The following is a 19,311-nucleotide window of genomic DNA, read 5'->3' on the forward strand; positions in this document are numbered from 1 at the left end:
TTCTGGTCCCACTCAGGCAGAGGAGGGGAATGAACACAGAACCTTCCTGCCACACAATGCCATAAACTTCTCAAGTGTTGCAAGGGCATTGCATTTTTACAAGATAAGGAGGGCTGACTTCAGTTCCCACATTCAGGAGCAGATTCATGATTACAGGTCTGCTGCAAAGACTGACATCCCTAAGTTCCCTAAGGCTCTGCTCAAAGCCCAGTTGCACCTCTCACATTCCCTGTTAGGTGGTTTAGGTGCCTCCTTCTTACTGTGTCTTCTCCTATAAACCCAGTTTTAAGTGTCCAGTCCTTCAGCTATTGGCTAAAGACACATATGGGCTCTGACTCAGGCTTTTCAATTTTCCCAGTGTCTAAGGCCCTCTTAATTTACCCTCAACTTGGTATTTCACTGCCAGATTTGCTTGTGACTCCAACCACAAGCAGCAAAACATTAACACTTCAAGAACTGCTCACCAAAGAAACCAACTTAAAACTGTAAACCAGTGATGGGGACCAATATTTCCCTCTGGTGCTGGTGGTTTTTCTAATCAGAGATGTCTCTTGTTTTGTCAAGATCCAGACTCGGTTCATTAATATATCAGATGAAGGAAACCAAAGCTGCATAAATTGTCACTGATCATGCTAGAGATACTGAAAACTCTTTCCCCTTCAATTAATTTGCTGAACTGAAAGTGAAACAGAGCCGTAGCAGGACAGATCAAAAGGCCCTCGTGGGCAGGCGCGATGCCGAAGGTAACGCACACACCTCCCTCTCGCCTGCTCTGTGCAACCCAGCAGATCCGCAGTGCTGGGCTCAGAGACTTGGCCTTGTTAACTCGTGCTTCTTAGGCTTTTGTAAAAAAGGGACTTAACAACAGTTGCCTAGAGCCAGAAGAAGAGGAGAAAGGCTATGTTATTAAAACCTAGAATGTAATGCCATTTTAAAATTCATCAAAGAGCTCAGAGCAAATTCTCCAGAGACTGGGGACTGAGTCATCCCAGGTTTCTCTAGCTCATCTAGATAATTGCCCTTAAAATAGCTTTCTTTCTTTCTTTCTTTCTTTCTTTCTTTCTTTCTTTCTTTCTTTCTTTCTTTCTTTCTTTCTTTCTTTCTTTCTTTCTTTCTTTCTTTCTTTCTTTCTTTCTTTCTTTCTTTCTTTCTTTCTTTCTTTCTTTCTTTCTTTCTTTCTTTCTTTCTTTCTTTCTTTCTTTCTTTCTTTCTTTCTTTCTTTCTTTCTTTCTTTCTTTCTTTCTTTCTTTCTTTCTTTCTTTCTTTCTTTCTTTCTTTCTTTCTTTCTTTCTTTCTTTCTTTCTCTCTCTCTCTCTCTCTCTCTCTCTCTCTTTCTCTCTTTCTCTCTTTCTCTCTCTCTCCTTCCTTCCTTCCTGCCTTCCTTCTTGCCTTCCTTCCTTCCTTCCTTCCTTCCTTCCTTCCTTGCCTTCCTGCCTGCCTTCCTGCCTGCCTTCCTGCCTTCCTGCCTTCCTTCCTGCCTGCCTTCCTTCCTGCCTGCCTTCCTGCCTTCCTTCCTGCCTTCCTTCTTGCCTTCCTTCCTCCTTCCTGCCTTCCTGCCTTCCTGCCTTCCTGCCTTCCTTCCGCGCCTTCCTTCCCTCCCTCCCTCCCTCCTCTCTCTCTCTGTCTCTATCTTTCTCTCAGTAAGTAAGTAAGTAAGTAAGTAAGTAAGTAAGTAAGTAAGTAAGTAAGTAAGTATTCATGGACCAGGCAGATCAGCTCCACAGCTGCAGAAGGGCAGAGGAAACCTCCACATACCCACCATGCACATCTCTGTTTTCTATGAGTCAACCCCATCTGACTGCATTCAAAATACTCATCTCACTGTCACTTGCAGAGATATTAGGAACTCATTAGTCAGTTTAACTAATTAATGCACTGGTAATATTAATTTTTTGAGCAAGCATTTTATTAAATAACAGGAGCTATTTAGAGAATATAATGTTATTTATTCTGCACTTTTAACTACCTTCAAGGCCTGGAGGCAGTAATTCTCAATGCTTTCCCACTTCTTGAAAACTGTATGATTTGCTTACTTCTGTCTTGGTATAAATTCCTGCTGTTACCAAGATAGGCAGCCCAAGTAGTGTTACAGGAAACTGCTAAAAATGAAACAGAAAGAAAAGTTATTTTTCAGATTTTGGTAAAAAGATAAAACTTACATTACAACATATAATTTTATTGTGGGTTTTTGTGTAACTTTTACCAAACGGATTATGAAAGATCAGTACAACTTCCCATTAAATAGTCACTGGAAAATATGTCAGCATCCATGGCAGTGCACGAACTTTTTGGTGTCATTTTCCATTGAAAGGCTGGTGTTTTTTTATTTTGTTTTCTTCCTCCTAACGTCTCTTCCTGAATGTAGAATTAGAGGTATAGTCTTATACCTGCCTGTGGTACAGTTCAGGCAGAAATAAAAAGGCCCTGCTGCAGTGCCCTTAGGCATGCAGTATCTTTGGAGTAGGTGTTCACCTCTGGAATCAGCACCCTACTCTCTCTTTTAGTCAGTAGGATGAAAGAAGCAGTTTAGCATGTGATTAATTTGATTTTATAGACATCTACTTTATTATCTCTGTTTTAAACTTCTAGTTTTGTAGGGTGAGGTGAGATGCAACCTACTTGCAGTTGTCTGTGTTGACCATATCATCAGTCACGATGAAAGGAGTCTGGAGTGAACAGACGAGGCAAAGACACTTTGTCAGATACATCCCACCTTTACAGTCTAAAAGTTGAGTCAGAGCTCACTAAAGCGGAGGTAAAGAATCCCATTTACATGGACTGAGGTTGGGTTAAGTTGTAAAGGTTCTGTTCTGTCACTAACTTTTGAGTTTATCTCATTTTTCTATGTAGATAGGACATATGATTTCAAAGACATAAATATCCATGCTCATGGATCTGGGCATGACTCACTCTATGGGTAGATACAGCCCTGAAGAGAACACTTAGGAACAACTTTCTATGCCTATATTGAGGTTTCTATGTGCCTTGTGTTTTGGGAAATTCTCTACAGACACTTTGATAGTTCTGCACTCTGCTGAAGGACAGGACGGCTAGCGGTATTACAGAGCCAAAATAAATTACATTTTCACAGGGCTGTTAAGTAGAAGAGTGGTACTGCTTGGTGCATGTCAAAGAGGAAGCAATGACAAACACAGCACTGTGAAGGACAGAGCTGTGTCAAGAAAAGTGGGGTTGTCACAAACTGGAGCCTGACGGTCTTGTCTTCAGTCTGCTGTAGCCATCCCACAAATGTACATCAAATACATTAACTTCTGTGAGGTGTTCAGACACCAGGACAATGCATGACCTCATGAGTGCCTGACTAATCAATGAAGGCTGGAAGTAGGAGGTGTGGTGCTTGCTTTGCCTGAGCACTGCCAACTCAGAGTAGAAAAGTTGCTGTAGGAAGGACATGGAATGTTCAAACACACCCAACTTTTTTGTGCAGAGATGATTTGATCTTTAACACAGATGTACCAGATTGCATTTCTAATTTTAATAATGACTCCCTCCTAAAAACTCAGACAGCAAATGACCAATCTTGAATTCAGCCCACAATCAGTGGCTGTTGAGAATGAGTGGGGGCACTGACAAGAGGGCTTGATGTCATATTCACATTATATTATTAATCTTCTATAATTTATAATCTATATACCATGCACAGGGCATTTTGCTATAAACCTTGTACTGAGTAAATAATTAAGCAGCGACAAAGCATACAGGGAAGGTGGGAAGCACCCTTGTGTGTCATTAGTCCCTCACAGTTTTCAAAAGTGGATTATAAGTAACTCAGAATCTTGGACTGCGAACGGCAACCTTGTCATCGAATATAAAAAAATACCCTTGACAAGATCAGTGAAAGCCCTCCAGAGGTCTGGCGCTGGGCAGCAGACATTCTGATTAGCTGCTGCCCCCACAAAATGAAAATTCTTCCCTGAGCCCAAGAAACAGCTGATGAATATAGTCGGAAGTGATGAAAAGGTCACTCTTAAGTGGATACAAGGAGATTTAGCTCACAATACCACCATCCTGAAGCCCTTAGACAAATAACAAAAGACAAGCTTCAAAGACTAGAAAGTCATTCCGTCTAAATACTTATACAAATCTTCGTCATATATCTGAGTCTTAAAGAAAATTCACCTCTGAACAAGACTGCAGAAAATGACCAAACAAGTACCCTTGAGCTCTCTGGCCCTCTCTGGCACTGTGCTATAAAATCCCACAGTGACGATACGTAACAAACTGTTCAGTCTTAGAATTATGTTTTGCAGCACAAATTCCAAACCACGGTTCTATAGCACTTGCACAGCCCATCCATGTCATAATCATATGACAATTATATCACATGAGACAGAGAACTAATTTTCATTCTAACAATAATAACCATCTCCTAAAACTAGGTTCCTTTTTTAATCAGTTGCTATTTCTAAAAGTACCATGCAAGAAAAGGTCTGAATTTTTAAGCTGGTTTTCCAGACATATTCAAACACGAGGGTATTTCAAGACGAATAGAAGAAATGTCGTACTTTGCCAATATATTTAAAAGTTTGGTGTAATGACCTGAAGATTAATAACCCTGTCAGCCTGATATCAGTCTAGTGCAAAACACTGGAATTGTTACTTTCAGGTATTAATTATAAAGAATCAGAGAAAAGTAATGCAATTTATTACTTTTTTCATTACTCATTGCATGCCAATCAGGATGGAATTAAGGAAAATATATTCTATTTCAAGAAAGCTATCTTGATATTTTTTCAGGTTTAAATTTTCCTGGGGAAAATGAAAATCTATACTACTTATGTATTACTTATGAACTTTGGTAGCACTTGTGGCACTAAACAAGATTTTGATTAAGAAATTAGAATTCTCCAAAGTCATCACTGCGATGATTGAATAGAGTAAAGCCTGAGCAATTGACATTCTTGGAAACCCTCATAAGTGGGGACACAGACTAGACTAAAGCCTGAGCAATTGAGATTCTTGGAAATCCTCATAAGTGGGGACTCATCATCAAGAGGATGTCCCTCAGCCCTTCAGAGTCACTCCTGAGCTCTGTGCTGGCTTAATTTTCCATTATCGTTTTCTTTCAGGATTCAGCCCATGTCTGTAAGCATGCTAATATTTTGATTGTATATTTTTATGGAAGCACTGAAAACACATACAGCTAATTCATGAGGTCAGGATGGAGCTTCTAAAATCAAGTCCACAGACAAATATCCTCAGATTTGCTTCCCTGAAGTTTGTTAGACCACATCTTAATAGTGTTATCCAAATCATGGATTAGGGCAAAGCCAAAGAACATATGTTTGTCACATCCTGTTTGGATGATACCAATACAGACATAAAAAGAACAAGCAGATTTTGGCATGAAATGAAAGATATTTTTGTTAACCTCACAGTTGTTAAAGAACATGTCAGTTACCACTTGGACTGAGTAATTTAGTTCCATATTTTGCCCATGAAAATGTCTTTAATAACCTTTGCAAAATGTGATTTTGAGGACAATCTTTAAATTTGTAATATCTGCTTTTCAACAGAACATAGATAGAACAATGAATTGATTCACTGCTGTTCAAATAACCAGCTTATTGTTTTCATTTGCAGGAAATAAGATTTTTCTACCTGCTTTATTTTAAAGCTTTTGGGGTTATAAAAGCTTTCTGCTCAGTCATTAGCTGCAAATTGCAGAATGAAGCAGTACCCTACAGCATTTCCAGATAAAGTAGTCTGTTTATACAGAAAGCACAAGAGCTATAATTACTACATGATCACATTTGTATATCAAGGTCAGATTTCTGTGATTCATGCTATTGTTTGGACATAAAGGGAGTTGATTTTCAGCATGGTTGTGCACAACTACTATTGTTGTTATATCAGTGACTGTAGAAACAATATTAACTTTTGCTTGTTTGAGTTTTTCTAGTTAGGCTAACCCTAGTTTGGGCATATGAGAAAATTGGCTGGCTAGTATTTGCCTTAAAATAGTCATTAGACATTAAAAATATGGATTTATATTACTGCTACTCAGGTCATATAGTCTGTTATGAAAGAAAAAAACTCCTCTAAAACAAAAAGCAAGATAAATAGGTCATTAATGACTTACGCATGAAATCACACAGAGTTTAAGCAATATCAAATGCAGGTAAGTAAACAGTGTAAAAAATATTTCCTGATATTTTCCTCTTCTCTGCAAAATCCCTGCATAATTTTTTCTTGATTATTACTTAGTATATTGGCAATTTTTATATTCTCTTCCTGAGAATCCATTAGCTTTCCACAACATTTACCCTGCTCTAAAACCTTAAAAATACAGGGATTCAACTCATTTTTCTTATTAGCTAAGCATTAGGATTAGTCAAGCACTTAGATTGTACCAATTAATGCAATATAATTGTATGTATTTATAACTAGGCACAAGAACAAATGCTCTCCTCATCTAAGGACTAATAGTATCTGCTATTGTATTACTGTATTGTGTTGAGTGTCACCCAGCTGCCATTAATGTCACCCTTTTCTCACTTAGGCCCCCTCCTTACTTAAACCCCACTAGACTTTATCTTTTCAGGTGTGGGTGTTCTTGGGTGAAAGGCAGTCATATTTCTCCAGTTTTCATTGTTCTCTATATGTTCTGGGCTTTTATAATTCATATTCACTCCCTGCTCCCACTCATATACTGTCTATGTAAAGACTCTCCACAAATCTGGTAATTGTTATCCCCACATTGCCAAGGACAGTCAGGAAGCATTGGGATTTTTTTGGGGGGGTGGGGTAAGAAGAGCCCAAATGTCATCTTGACACAGCCCAAATTCTACTACTGTCGTTGGGTCAAGTGTTTCAGAAAAGCTGTATTTAGCCTCAAAAGACTCTTTACCCAGATAAATGTCTCTAATGGGCATATGGCTTGAGGAATTTGCCATCTGAATGATGCCCTAATAAATTGTCCAAGGTCACTGCGTCAGTGTTGAACTCACATGAGCACTTTCATCACTCAGGCACCATTCCTCTCTTTAGGAGAGCCATACGTTTCCTTCTCAGTGTTGTTTCTTATCAATCAGTGATGGTAACTTCAACCAACTTGATTTCTTTATAAATATTTTTCTGGATTTCTTTGATATTTAATTTATTTGCTGATTGCTTTTGTATCAAGAGGCCCCAAAATGAGTAGAGACCTAGAAAGGGAATGTAATCATTCTAAACCACTGAGATCTAACCAAAAATGCTTGTAGCACCACTCACAGCAAATGAGCAATTAAATAATATTCAGTAGCTTATTATGGGAGACATAAAGAGATTCTATGACTTTTTAGACTTATGAAAATAAATTGCCATCCATTTAAAATTTAGTCCAATGTCAATCTTGTCTACTCATAAACTTAGGTCAGCATCCGATCTGGAAAGTAATGAGCCATTATATATTTTTTATTTCTTGCTTTGATTTGAATAACATAAACTTGTGATGATGGTGACTTTTTTTGCCTAAGGAGATGAATAATATAATTAAAAGGAAGAGGTGTGCTGTAAAATTAAAGAACCAGCAGAGATGTCATCACGGGTTGAGTCACATCCAGGGTTGCCAGTGGCTATGGCTTTGCTGTGAGATGGTGGTACTCAGTTGTCTGCCAGAAGGGGCTTTTCCCAATCCACAAAAACACAGTGCCAGGGCCAGGGCCACCTTCTCACAACTTTTTTCCTGCATGTAACACAATATTCAGGCATAACATTCTTGATTTGAGGCAGATACTCCTTCTCTTGCACACTTCAAAAGAGGACACACCTTCTCTTTATGAGCAGAGCCTGTAACCATTTATCCTCCAGTGCTGCCAAGCTGGTGGCATACCTGGTAAAATCTCAGATCCTTTCCAGCCAGCATGTAAAAATCTTAAATCTGCTGGTAAAAAAACAGATGTCTAACCCTCTTAATAATAAAAGAGCTCTTGACAACATAACTTGAAAATATCCTAAAGGCTAAGAAAAAGAAGGGAAAAGAGAGATACTAACATCCCATTCAAAAACTTGTATGTCGCAATTTTTAATTGAATCTCGTAAGTCTTGGAGACAGGATTATTCTATGTTATTTTTAATGCTGAGGGTTGGAAAACTTCCAGACCCACATGACATATCTGGAAACACAAAACAAACAGGACAAACCCCATAAACAAACTACAGCAGTCTCTGGGGAAATAGGTCAACAGGCATAGCAACGCTTCTCTTAGACAGAAAATTAAAAAAAAATACTCATGGAGAAGTATTTGTCTTTTTCCTCATGGAATCAAGGGATAAATTGATATGCTCAAATGAAAATGGGCAGACTGGTCCATCAAAGGCTGTAACCTGGGGATGGCCTCTCTTCCATCCCCTTGCTGCCTGGGCCCCTCTGTTTGACTCTGATCTCATCCTTATGGCTCCTTGTCACCTCTCCCATGTGCAAGATCACGCAGCCCACATCTCTCTGTCTCACAGAGCTTATCCCAACCTCTCAGCTTTATCATCTCATGGCAATGGCTTCTGTGTAGTATTCTCCTTCCCAGCACACATATCTGGCCTCAAGCCCCTGCCAGTCTTTTCCAGTTTGTTCCTTTGGACCAAACATGAAGAACAGCCCAGAAGGTCCCAAAGTGAAAGGTATGTGCCAGCCCTACTCACCTGCTCAGGGCTCTGCAGCATGTCTAGCACATTCCTTTCCCCACAACAACACAAGCCTTAAGCTGGAAAGAGTATGCAATACAATGGCAGAAAAACCTGATGAAAAACTGTGAGACCACTTGTCCATATCCTGCTACGAATATCTCCCCATACCCTTCTGTCCTCTCCTAAATGCAGGATTACTCCCCGTCAGAACACTTCTTGTTCCCAGTCTCTTTATCCTTCAGATCTAATCTCCATTTTCCAAAAAAGATCAGTCTGGTGCATACACCCGACACTGAAATTTTCAGCTTGAATGGTTAGACTGAAGTTATATCAGAAAACAGGGTCTTCTGAAGTGTCAGACAACTTGGACAGGCAATGTTACCAGAACTGCACTCAGTGCAGCTGACTGAGTAGTTGCCACATTGAGTTAGAGTTTTTCCAGGCAGATAAATGAAGCTCTGCTCTAGCAGTTTTTAACAAGGTTCTTTTTCTGGGAATTTCTAATGGATCCGTTTACCACAGTGAAACTCAAAATATCAAATGCAGCAATCAAAAAATATAAGATAAATTTCCATCACTGAAGAATTCACACACATTTTTTCAAACTGACTGTTTAAAAAAGTGATTTTGTCAGTCCCATAGCTTTGGTCAGTTTTACTTACTTGATCTTTTTTCCTCATCTAGGTAGATTTCTGGTTGTGACAGATGAGACATGAGATCTTCAGCATCCAGGCTTTCAAGTTTTTCTTCAAGAGATTCACTATGGAATCGGTAAGAAAGACAAAAGACATAAATATAATTAACTAGTCTAAAGAGGAAAAAGCAGGCCAGATCTTTTATCAATTCTAGTACCTGCCACTGGAGATTTTTTCTGCTTAATGTCATTTCAGACTTTGCTACAGTGGGTGTTCTACAGAAAAAGTCCAATCTATTGATCCTTTCAAGGATCAAAGATTCCAATAAATCAGTAAATCTTTACAAAGCACTGCCCACCTGATCAATTATTGGAAATAACACCAACACTTATTACATAGTTTGCTTTGCTTTCACAGATTTCAAAGCTGGATGAGGGGGGCAGGGTATACAAAGGACATTGTAACTCCTTTCAACTCATCTAGATCTGGTAACTGATGTTGTTTTAACTTTGAAAATAACACATCTCTCAGATCAGCCTGAAAAATCTATGGCAAGGTTTGTGCGGGGGCTTGAAAAGAGGAGGGACTCTCTTCTTTGCGTGATGTAAAGTGCTGAATCGCACGCAGTTGTCTAAATATGCTTTTGTTTATTCAGTCTCTGGATGGTGAGTTCTCTTGTTTCAAAGTTTTCACTCTGTTTTACTGAACCACGAAAAGCTACATTTGGATTGCCTGACTTGAAACCCCTACAACAACAATACCGATGGTTAAGGCTGAAGTTTACTTTGTACTGGGCACATGGGCTGGAGCTACCCTGGCACAGGTCACTGCTCCCTGTGTGACCACAGAGCAGTGTGGGACTTTCATCCTTTCTTCCTCCCTGGGGGAATCAGTTGACCATACTGCAGTCCAGACCAGCCAAGAGGGTGAATCACTGCTGTTGGTCTTCTCAAAACTGAACAAATCCTCCTTTGGCGCATTTGTTTTGTCACATGGCTACACATATTTTTCCTTTTTGAGTCCTCGAGGTCTTAAATAAGCAAGAGTTCATAAGTTAGTCATATTAAAAAAAAATATGGAGCTATTTCTATTTGATTTTGAAATGGCAGTTACATTTTTATGTCGTACTGCTCCTAGATTTCCTTGAAGGATGACCACCAAAAGGAAAATAAGTAGTGCTGACATCCCTGAAGTTAATGAAACCAAATTTCCTACAGATGTGTGTCTTCTGAAGCTCCTGAGGATGTGCAAAACATCACTGAAACTCTTCCCATGACTGGGACAATTGTGGGATCTTTCTCCTATACTGATTAACTTGACAAAGAACAAGGTGACAGTCAGTGTTTCCTATTCATAAGAGCAAGAAATATTTTTTCCCCTGCTCATTTTTATTTTCCCACAAAATTTTTAGGAACTGAAGATTTTTGACATTTTTCCTGCTGCCCTTTCAAATTTTCTGAGATCAGCATTGCTTTAAAAAAATCCTTAGAGGCAGAACACATGAGCAGATGGTCATCCTCTACAGTAGCCAATGGAGCGCCAGTTAACTTAGGAAGCTGCAAGCTCAAATTCAGTGGTTAAAAGTAGAAGTAAATGAATAATCAGCAAAAGGAGCTGCTGTGATGGACCTCTAGACTGAAATTCTGCACTGCTAAATTTCATTTAGCACCATGTGAACACTGGCCCAACAGAAATTTGGTACACACAGAAAGACTAGTTTCCAAAAACTTCCATATGGTTATCTGTCATCTTGGGTTGGGAACCCAATGACTTCAACATTCAAACATCTACATTAATAAAACTTGCAAACCATGATTTTAGATATGAGTAATTTTGCTTGAGCATAAAGGAGACATGCCTCACAGTATTTCAGATTTCATGTATTGCTAAACTTTCTGATTTCCTTAATAAAACAAACAAATACACAAACAAAATAAACGTGGACAAAATAAAACCCAAAAGGCATCACTCCTGAACTGAAAATTTCTTATGCTACTTTCAAGTCTAGGGTATAGCCAAGTGATGCATCCTTGAAAACAGTAGCTTATATAAGGGAAACACAGATGTGCTAATACGTTCAGTGGTTGCAAGGACCTTTTTTATAACATTCAACATCTGCAGATTTATTTCCAGCCTTTCTCTAATGAGATGCTATTTAGGAAATTATGAGAAATAAAGTATGCTCAGACAACACTATAAGCCAGCATTTAAACTTCAACTCAGTAGGCCCATATACATTTACTTCTGCAAACTGTCTTAGCAAAGCTTGTGTAAAGCACAAATTGCTTCTGTTTATTATCCTAAGGGTCTTAGTCCCTCTTTTTCCACAAAGTAATGCTAATAAATCTATAATACAGAGGGAGAAGTCTGTCACAAACCCAGATCTTTCTGATTTATATTTTCACAGCATTAATAACTTGTAGAAAGAAAGCCTTTCATTTACCTGTCAAGCCTTTTTGTCTGTCCAAAAAAGTGCTGACAAAATTGTTTGGGCTGAGAGTCCTTCTCATTCCTCAGCTACTTTTTGAAACTCTTACAGCAAAATGTATATTAAAAATACCTAGTTCTGATACAGCAGTATTCAGCTGAAAAAACCCAGTGTGCGTTCACCTGGAAAAATAAATGTAATTGTCTGCATTCCACAGATAGAGAAATGATGCACACAGAGATCAGTTGCCATGTGAGAGCCATGAGTGGCAGCTCAAGGACATGATCCCAGGTCTACAAAGCCTTTATTTCATTCTCCAACTGCTTCCCAGGTTCATTTTTGTTTGAACCTTCTTTTTCACTGCAGGCAAAATTCTGCATGTTGCCATCAGCCTCAGTAGAACCAGAGATGTGCCTGATAATGACACAGCCATATCGTTTCCAGAGGGAAAGAGAAAATATTGAAATGTTTGCAATGTGGGTTGAGGCTTTATTTCATTCTCTTTTTATTTTGGAGAGCCTGCTATGCCAGCTGCCCTGCAACATGTTCATTTCTGCAGTATCACGCTCTGATTTTAGTCATTGCTATTTCTCATATTAAAAAAAAAAAAAAAAAAAAAAGCGGGGGGAAAAGCATCTAGCTACTATGATTCCTTCTTTGGAAGGACTTTTCTTTCTCTTGTTCCAATCAGAGTACACCTTCATGAAATATTGGCTTCATCTTGCCCTTTGCAATCCCACTGGCACGGCCTGCTCTCGTGCCAACACGTTTGCAGTGCCCTTCCCAACAGTCCTTCAAAGATTTGCTCAGTGTCAGAAATGCAAGGATAACCGTGCCCAGGTTTCCCTGTGGTGTTCCTCAGCCTCAGCAATGCAGTGATGGGGGTACTGCTGGAACACCACCTCCCTCAGGGTAGGCAGTTCTTGCCTGACCATCTCTGTGAGTAATGAGCAGGCTCCTATTTTCACTTGAGCAAGGGTTAATGTCAAACCTGTGAGTGGCTCCACTGAAAGTTTTCTTATCCACCAGCACTCGTAGGACTTTCATATCTTTGGACAGCCAAAAAAACAGTCCATCTAGAAGAATATACTGCTGTGCTGTAGATGTTGTAAGAGCTGTGTTTGAATCTGTTGTCTCCTGACACACAGAATCACAGAAATAAAATATCCTGAGTTAGAAGGGACCTACAATGTCCCTCAGTTCAACTCCTGTTCTTGTGCAGGACCATGCACCATGTGCCTGAGAGCATTGCCCAAGTGCTTCTTGAACTCTGTCAGGCTCGGGGCTGTGACCACTTCCCTGGGAGCCTGTTTCAGTGCCCAACCACCCTGTGGGGGAAAAAGCTTTTCCTAATATCCAACCTAAACCTCTTCTCACAGAAGGTCCAGCCATTCCCTTGGGTCAGGTGTCTGGGCACCAGAAAGAAGAGATCAGTGTCTGCCACTCCTCTTCACCTCGTGAGGATGTTGGAGATCACAGTGAGGCCTCCCCTCAGCCTCCTCCTCTCCAGGCTGAACAACCCAAGTGACCTCAGCTGCTCCTTGTCTAGCTTCCCCTCCAGACCCTCCATATGCATTATTATCCTTCCTATGAACTGCAGTAAGGTTTCTTAAATGAGCATCTCTAACCAAAAACATCTGTGAAATAGAAATGCCAAATTCAGTACACCTGTAACAAGAAAAGAAGCATGTCTGTCCTGAGCCTGCTGCCTCTTGCTGCAGGTGAGCATTTTGCTGTTTTCTCTTTGGAGAATGCAGAGGTGGCAGGGGAACAGCCCATTGCTTGTTGTTACTGGGAGCCTGGAATGCCATTACGTGTTTGTCTGTTTGACACTTGATCTTGCATGACAAAACCAAAAAACAAAGGCAAAACTGAATCAGCAGATTAGTCAGCTTAATCTTGTGTAACTCAATGCTGCACTTCATTTTCAGTGCTGTTATTTTCAGCTGTCCTTTGAGAAAGCTATTTAAGCTTCCTTATCGTTCAGCCAAGCTACTTGCCCACGACATTCAAGTAAATAAGATGCAAAATACATAATTCAGCAAAATATTTCTGATGTTTTGATTTAATCTTTTTTCACTTTGTCCACATAGCGTTAAAACCACAAGATCTTAATGCTACTAAAATGTCATTTATAATGAGAACACAATGGGCTCTCTTTTTGCTATCATTTTAATATTGAAAGAATGCAAAAAGAACCTTCTGTTTAAGCCACTATTGTAAGTGCTAAAAGGTTTCTAAAACAACATGTAGTTTCTGAGACATTTGCTATCTCATTTTAAATACCAGATGAAGACAAATGTTAGGAGATGCCAATATTAAAATTAAAATCAGCTGATTCTTGCATTCAAAACAGTCACAGCAGCAGCACAAATTTTTGACACAGCTCATGTAGTTTATAAGCCACATTGGCAAATACTGTCCCTTAAAAACCACAGAATTGCAATCAGCATGTTTGCTGGACCTGGATTTCGGTCTTCTTCATGTTTAGCAGTGTGACCTAGGCAAGCAGTTTTATTTTACTGGAAAGTTACCTGACTATTCTGTCCCAGTAACACAATCATTTCAAAGGTTTGTTTGCAAATGTCAAAGCCAACAGCCTTCCTTCTCAAGCAGAAACACTCTGCAGTTTACCATGTAAGTTCCCTTCAAGCAAATTAGCACCAGTCACAATGTGTGATGTAGGCTTCAGTGTTTAAAATAGACTTTGCCTTTTCCTGTGAGTACATCATGCACTTATGTGATATTAAACGTGTAAACATGCTGCAGGTTAAAATACAGAGTTGTTACATTTTGTAAAAGGCTGTCAGCCGTCCGACCGTCCTCCGAGAGGACACAGCTCCTGGAGGTGAAACGCCTCCTGACTAAACATTTCCCGCTGAAGTACAAAGTGATGATGTTACTTGTCCTTATATAAATGGGGTGGTTTTGCTTGGCAAAACAAAACTATGAAAGTTCCATTAACAAAAAAGTTTACTGAGTTTTAGCATGAGAGATATTCCAAAACCAAAAGCATAACTCATCCTGCTGAGATTCTTGCTGATTTGAAACTTTTTATCCTCTAAGCCCAGTATCCAACTCAAATGAGAAGAGCTGATACTCAGAAATTTGTGGATATTCTAGTACTTATGGCCATAAATTTAAATAAGCCTTTTCCATTAATTTTGTCAGAAATTATCTGAAAGTAAAACTATAAAAATGCAGGAACAGTAATTTACCATATAAATGTTTTCTCAGAGAACCTCAAATCAGCGTTATCAGGTATCAGAAGCCATGAATGTCTGATGCTGAAGTCATACAACTATCTCATGGAGTGAGTTAGGATCAGAAGGAGGATGGGAAGTACTGCTGACTGCTGAATTTAGCTGAAATGGATGAATCTACCACCAAACCACAGACATAATCAGGATAGCAGTGTAGTAGAGAAACATACCCTAAAGATATTTTCCTGATGAATTTTAGCACACCACTACTTCTGTTGCTATTTGCTGCTGAGCTGGTGACACTCCATGTTTGTGGAGATGCTAAGGAGCATAAAAAGAACAACTATAGAGTTTACTAAGAAAAGCATGTGCTTTTCAATGATTTTAAATTATTTTAGTTTAAACATTACTGTCTATCATATTATAAAATCACCACTTTTATCTGCAGTAACAGCCAAGAAGGGAACCTTGCAAGTCAAGAAATTAGTGTAGTTGTAAACCTGTACTTGCAAAAAGGCATCATCATGTTCATACTTGAGAATCAAAATCCCCTGAATTTGTGAGATCCTGCCATGACTACACCTGTACTGATCAACAGGAGTCACTGTACAGAACCGATGTGCACAATGATTTCCTTCTCCAGCTAGGAATTCATTTCACTGCCACACTGAGAGGTTGTAAATGGCCCTGGAGGCAGCTTGTCTGAGCATGCTTGAAAATACACTGGTGCACAGCCAGGGACTTGGCTCAAGCTTGTTTCCAAAAATCAAGCAGCAACCACACCTGAGTTTTGCATCTGTGAGTTTGCTTCCCATGCAGCAGGGAAGTGTGACCTCAGGGGGTCTCTGCAGGCAGCAGAATCACATCCCACAGGAGATTCACTGCCAGCTCCAGCCTAGATGAGGTGTTGATACCCTGAAGAGCTGACTTTGCATGACTAAAGCTAGACAGCCACAAACACAGCAGGGCCACAAGCTCATCTATCTGGCTCCTTATCTATAATAGAAAGATAATCTTGCTGTTCTCTACCTCATTGCTGTGTGGTTTCAGTAGTTAATTGCATTGATGATGTGAAGAGCTGTGCAAGTGGCATGTAGCTCTTCACCTCTGGCACATACTGGTCATGCTGCACAGCTCACAATGATGACAACATCGTCACCTGTTCCCTCCTGCTCAGCTCCTGTGAGTGAACTGATGACCTCAATCTAAATACAAGCTGTCTAAAATATTATAAAATGAAAAATACTATCATTGCCATTCAGTTTATTGCACAACACTTGTGTTGGTAGTTTGTCACTGCAATGTTCCTTAGCCTCTCCCTAAGCATGGTGACTATTACCAGTACTGCAGAATTATTGTCAGTTTGCTGTAATTAACTCTCCTGTTTGCAATCACAATAAAAGCCAGGGAATCAAGTGGATTTGTAGACTGAATCACTGGGTGGGATGGCAAGGCAGCACAACTTCCTTGACTGCAGTGCATCAGCAGTAAGGAGTAAGTGATTTCCAGTGCTGCTTGCATGATCCTCATTGGCATTAGCTTGTCCAGGACAGACAAGGAGATTTATTTCACTTCAGAATACCAAGAGGAGTGAGATAAGCAGCACTTCATTGGCAAACCTTCCATGAGAAAAAGACCATGGCACAGCCTCCCTCAGGATCTAGCACAGACTAAGATAGCGTTAGAGCAGACGCTGTGAAATATAACTTTCACACTCTGATGATTATTCTTTGACATTTGTGAAGTGAAACACCGATTTCAGTTAGTGACAATTTATAGAGAGGTGCATCTTACAAATTTAGAACTGAACCTCAGATACTGATCGCAATTCAAAACAGGAAACATGGTTAAATCTGAAATTCACTAAATGCTATTTGAAATACTTACATAATTTGACTAGTTTAAACATTAGCACATTTTACAGGCAGCTTGTGTAATTTATTTTTATTAACATCACATTAATTAACTTATCTTGCTTCCAGTGAGTTTAAGTGAAAATAATTCAAGTCTAAAGTGGTCATGCCTATGGGGCTATTTTCTCTACTAACATTTGAATAGGGGAAGGGAAAATGCTTCTTTTAAGTAGCACAACAGAGCACTGTAATCTCCCTGGCAGAGTAAACAATTTCAGAAGTGTCAAAAACAGACCAAAAGGCAATTATGATCTTCTTTTCATTTTCAGGCCTTGTGCTATTCTCTTTATTTACCAGTATTCTTCTGTATTCATTCTATTTCTTATAAATTTAATATGTCTTTTTAGAAGACAACTTTTTTTTGACAAGGAAACACAAAAGCTCAGCTGTACTTACTTTCTGCTCTGCCTTCACTTCTGTCACTCTTCACTGCTACAGTTTGCCTGGCCTGCCACTCCCTGTCTTAGTTGAACATGCTCTTCAATTCTGTAGTTCAAATTTTCACAAAATAATATCAAAGAAATGATGTCTTTAGCAGCAGGCTCAGCTTCTGGGGGGATTTGTGTGGCATAGCAGATGAGGTTATTTTACAATCCGGAGATTAATGGCCAAGCTCAGTAACTTCAGCCGGAAGAGGAACAATTCAACCCTAACAGTGAGAGTACCCAATTAATTAAACCAGTTTGTCCATCAGTGTGATGGATTTATCCTCACTTGAAATCTGCCAGTGAGGGATCAGGAATCTTCCCTATTGTGAACACTGTGGCTGACCTGCAGACCACCAGTGTGGCCCAGGAACAGCTGTGTGACTGCCCCTGATTGATGTTCGGCAGGAAATTACAGGGGATGACCACAGAGAGCCTGCTTGGCCCTCGGGCCATATCCCTCACCCATCCAGTTTCCAAGCAGGATAGGCCAAAACAGCTCTTTTGGATGTTACAAACAGCTCTTCCCTGGCCAGCCCCCAGCCAGTTCTTTACTCTCCTTTCCACACTGCTTTTGATGCCACCAGCCTTTTTTATCTTCTTGGTCTCTTCCTCCTCCACTGCTCTTATGAACATGATCATTAATTGATTTGCTTCCTACCTCTCCCTTCTTCAGTGCTTCTCTTTTTGCCCAAATCCATTTTTCAGTGCAACTCCCACACAGTTCTTTTCTTGGCTTCCTCCTCCTCTTGCCTACTCTACCTTTCAGAGTCTCATGACGTTTAACAATCATCTGTACGAGCTCAGAGCCTTTGTGCCAGAAAGCTGGATCACGTGAAGCAGCAGCAGCAGCAGCAATCACATGGCCATATGGAGGGCTTCTACTAAGGCAATGAAATCACAGAAACATGTTCAGGCAGGACCATTGCTCAGGAGTATTGGTCATATTTTTGCTGACAGAACTGCATAGAAATCATTTTTTTATGGGTATACTCAAATCAGATATCTTCTTTTTATCCTTACCCAGGCATTGCAGTTTTTAGTTGATACTGTCAACTATTTTTGAGTTGCACAGGCATTTCATTTGAATTACCTACAAAACCATGTACAAGCCTAGACACATTGTAATGTGGTAGGTACTTGTACAGAGAACATAAAATCTTTTGAAATGGAGACAGCCATATAACATTGCTCATTCTCAATTGTTCAGATTTGAGAATATTTACCATTCCTGAATGGCCCAGCTTCTGTGGAGAGAATCCCAAACACAAGGAGGAAATCACACAGTGTGACCAAATAAATCACACTGATGCAGCAGATGACCACAATTACTTGAGCCTCCTGAGACTTAGCCTTCTGTAGAAAGGAACATATGGGGCCCAAAACATAAGCTTTAAAAAAAAAAAAAAAAAAAAGGAAAAAGTCATTAGAGCTGTCTGTCAGTTCCCTGAGTTACATGATGCAATAATGGATAAAGGACACGTTAACTATTCAGAAGTTCTGCTCGTGAGCGGACACAGGGCTGTAAACCCGCGGTTCAGGTCTCGGGCCAGCGCTGCTGCCGGGACACCGCGCTGGGCTGTGCGACCCGCCCACGGCAGCACTGAGACAGCCCTGCTCTGGGAAGGCTCAGGAACAGAATTAGTAACGCAAAATCGGCAACAGCAGCTTCAAGGGCTTCTCTGAATCACAGCACAACTTCTTAAAAATTAACTAAGTCTGAGGAGCGTAAAAATGCAGTCAAGACTGCAGAGAGGGATGGCTCCCACAGCGGTGGCTGCACGAATCCTCGGCTCTACATCACCGGCGGTTGGGGCTCCGACCGGCTGCGACGAACTTAAGGAACGGAGAAAAAAGCAGCAAGAGACCCCCTGGCTCACCCTGAGGGTTCCCTGGACCGGGAGCGGGGACCCGCAGCCCGAGGCGGGCAGGGTCCCTCCCCGCTGCCAGAAGGCACGGGAAGCTTATTCTCCCGCTTAGGGACAGTACCGCAGCCCAACACCCCCCGACCTTGTCAGCTCACACCAAAAAGCCCCTTTTTACGATAAGAAACCGAGAGAGTGGCAGCCTCCCCCCTCA

General features: G+C 40.3%; 1 protein-coding gene and 1 long non-coding RNA gene across 3 annotated transcripts in view; one reads left to right on the forward strand and one right to left on the reverse strand.

Annotated features, from left to right (window-relative positions):
- Window positions 1-19,311, forward strand: part of ASAP1 (ArfGAP with SH3 domain, ankyrin repeat and PH domain 1) — a 145,142-nt gene that overhangs the window by 9,751 nt on the left and 116,080 nt on the right. For both annotated transcript variants that reach the window (XM_063411191.1, XM_063411061.1), the window contains exon 2: window positions 9,313-9,399. In XM_063411191.1, the coding sequence (XP_063267261.1) occupies window positions 9,341-9,399 (59 nt within the window). In that variant the 5' untranslated portion in view covers window positions 9,313-9,340. The remainder of the gene's footprint in view (window positions 1-9,312; window positions 9,400-19,311) is intronic.
- LOC134557939 (uncharacterized) lies at window positions 1,785-19,247 on the reverse strand. The gene is made up of 4 exons (XR_010082230.1): window positions 19,113-19,247; window positions 17,894-18,623; window positions 9,291-9,388; window positions 1,785-2,096 (listed from the first exon to the last, which is right to left on the reverse strand). It is a non-coding gene; the product is annotated as an uncharacterized LOC134557939 (long non-coding RNA).

This window comes from Prinia subflava, chromosome 1, assembly GCF_021018805.1.
Source record: "Prinia subflava isolate CZ2003 ecotype Zambia chromosome 1, Cam_Psub_1.2, whole genome shotgun sequence".
NCBI lineage: Eukaryota > Metazoa > Chordata > Aves > Passeriformes > Cisticolidae > Prinia > Prinia subflava.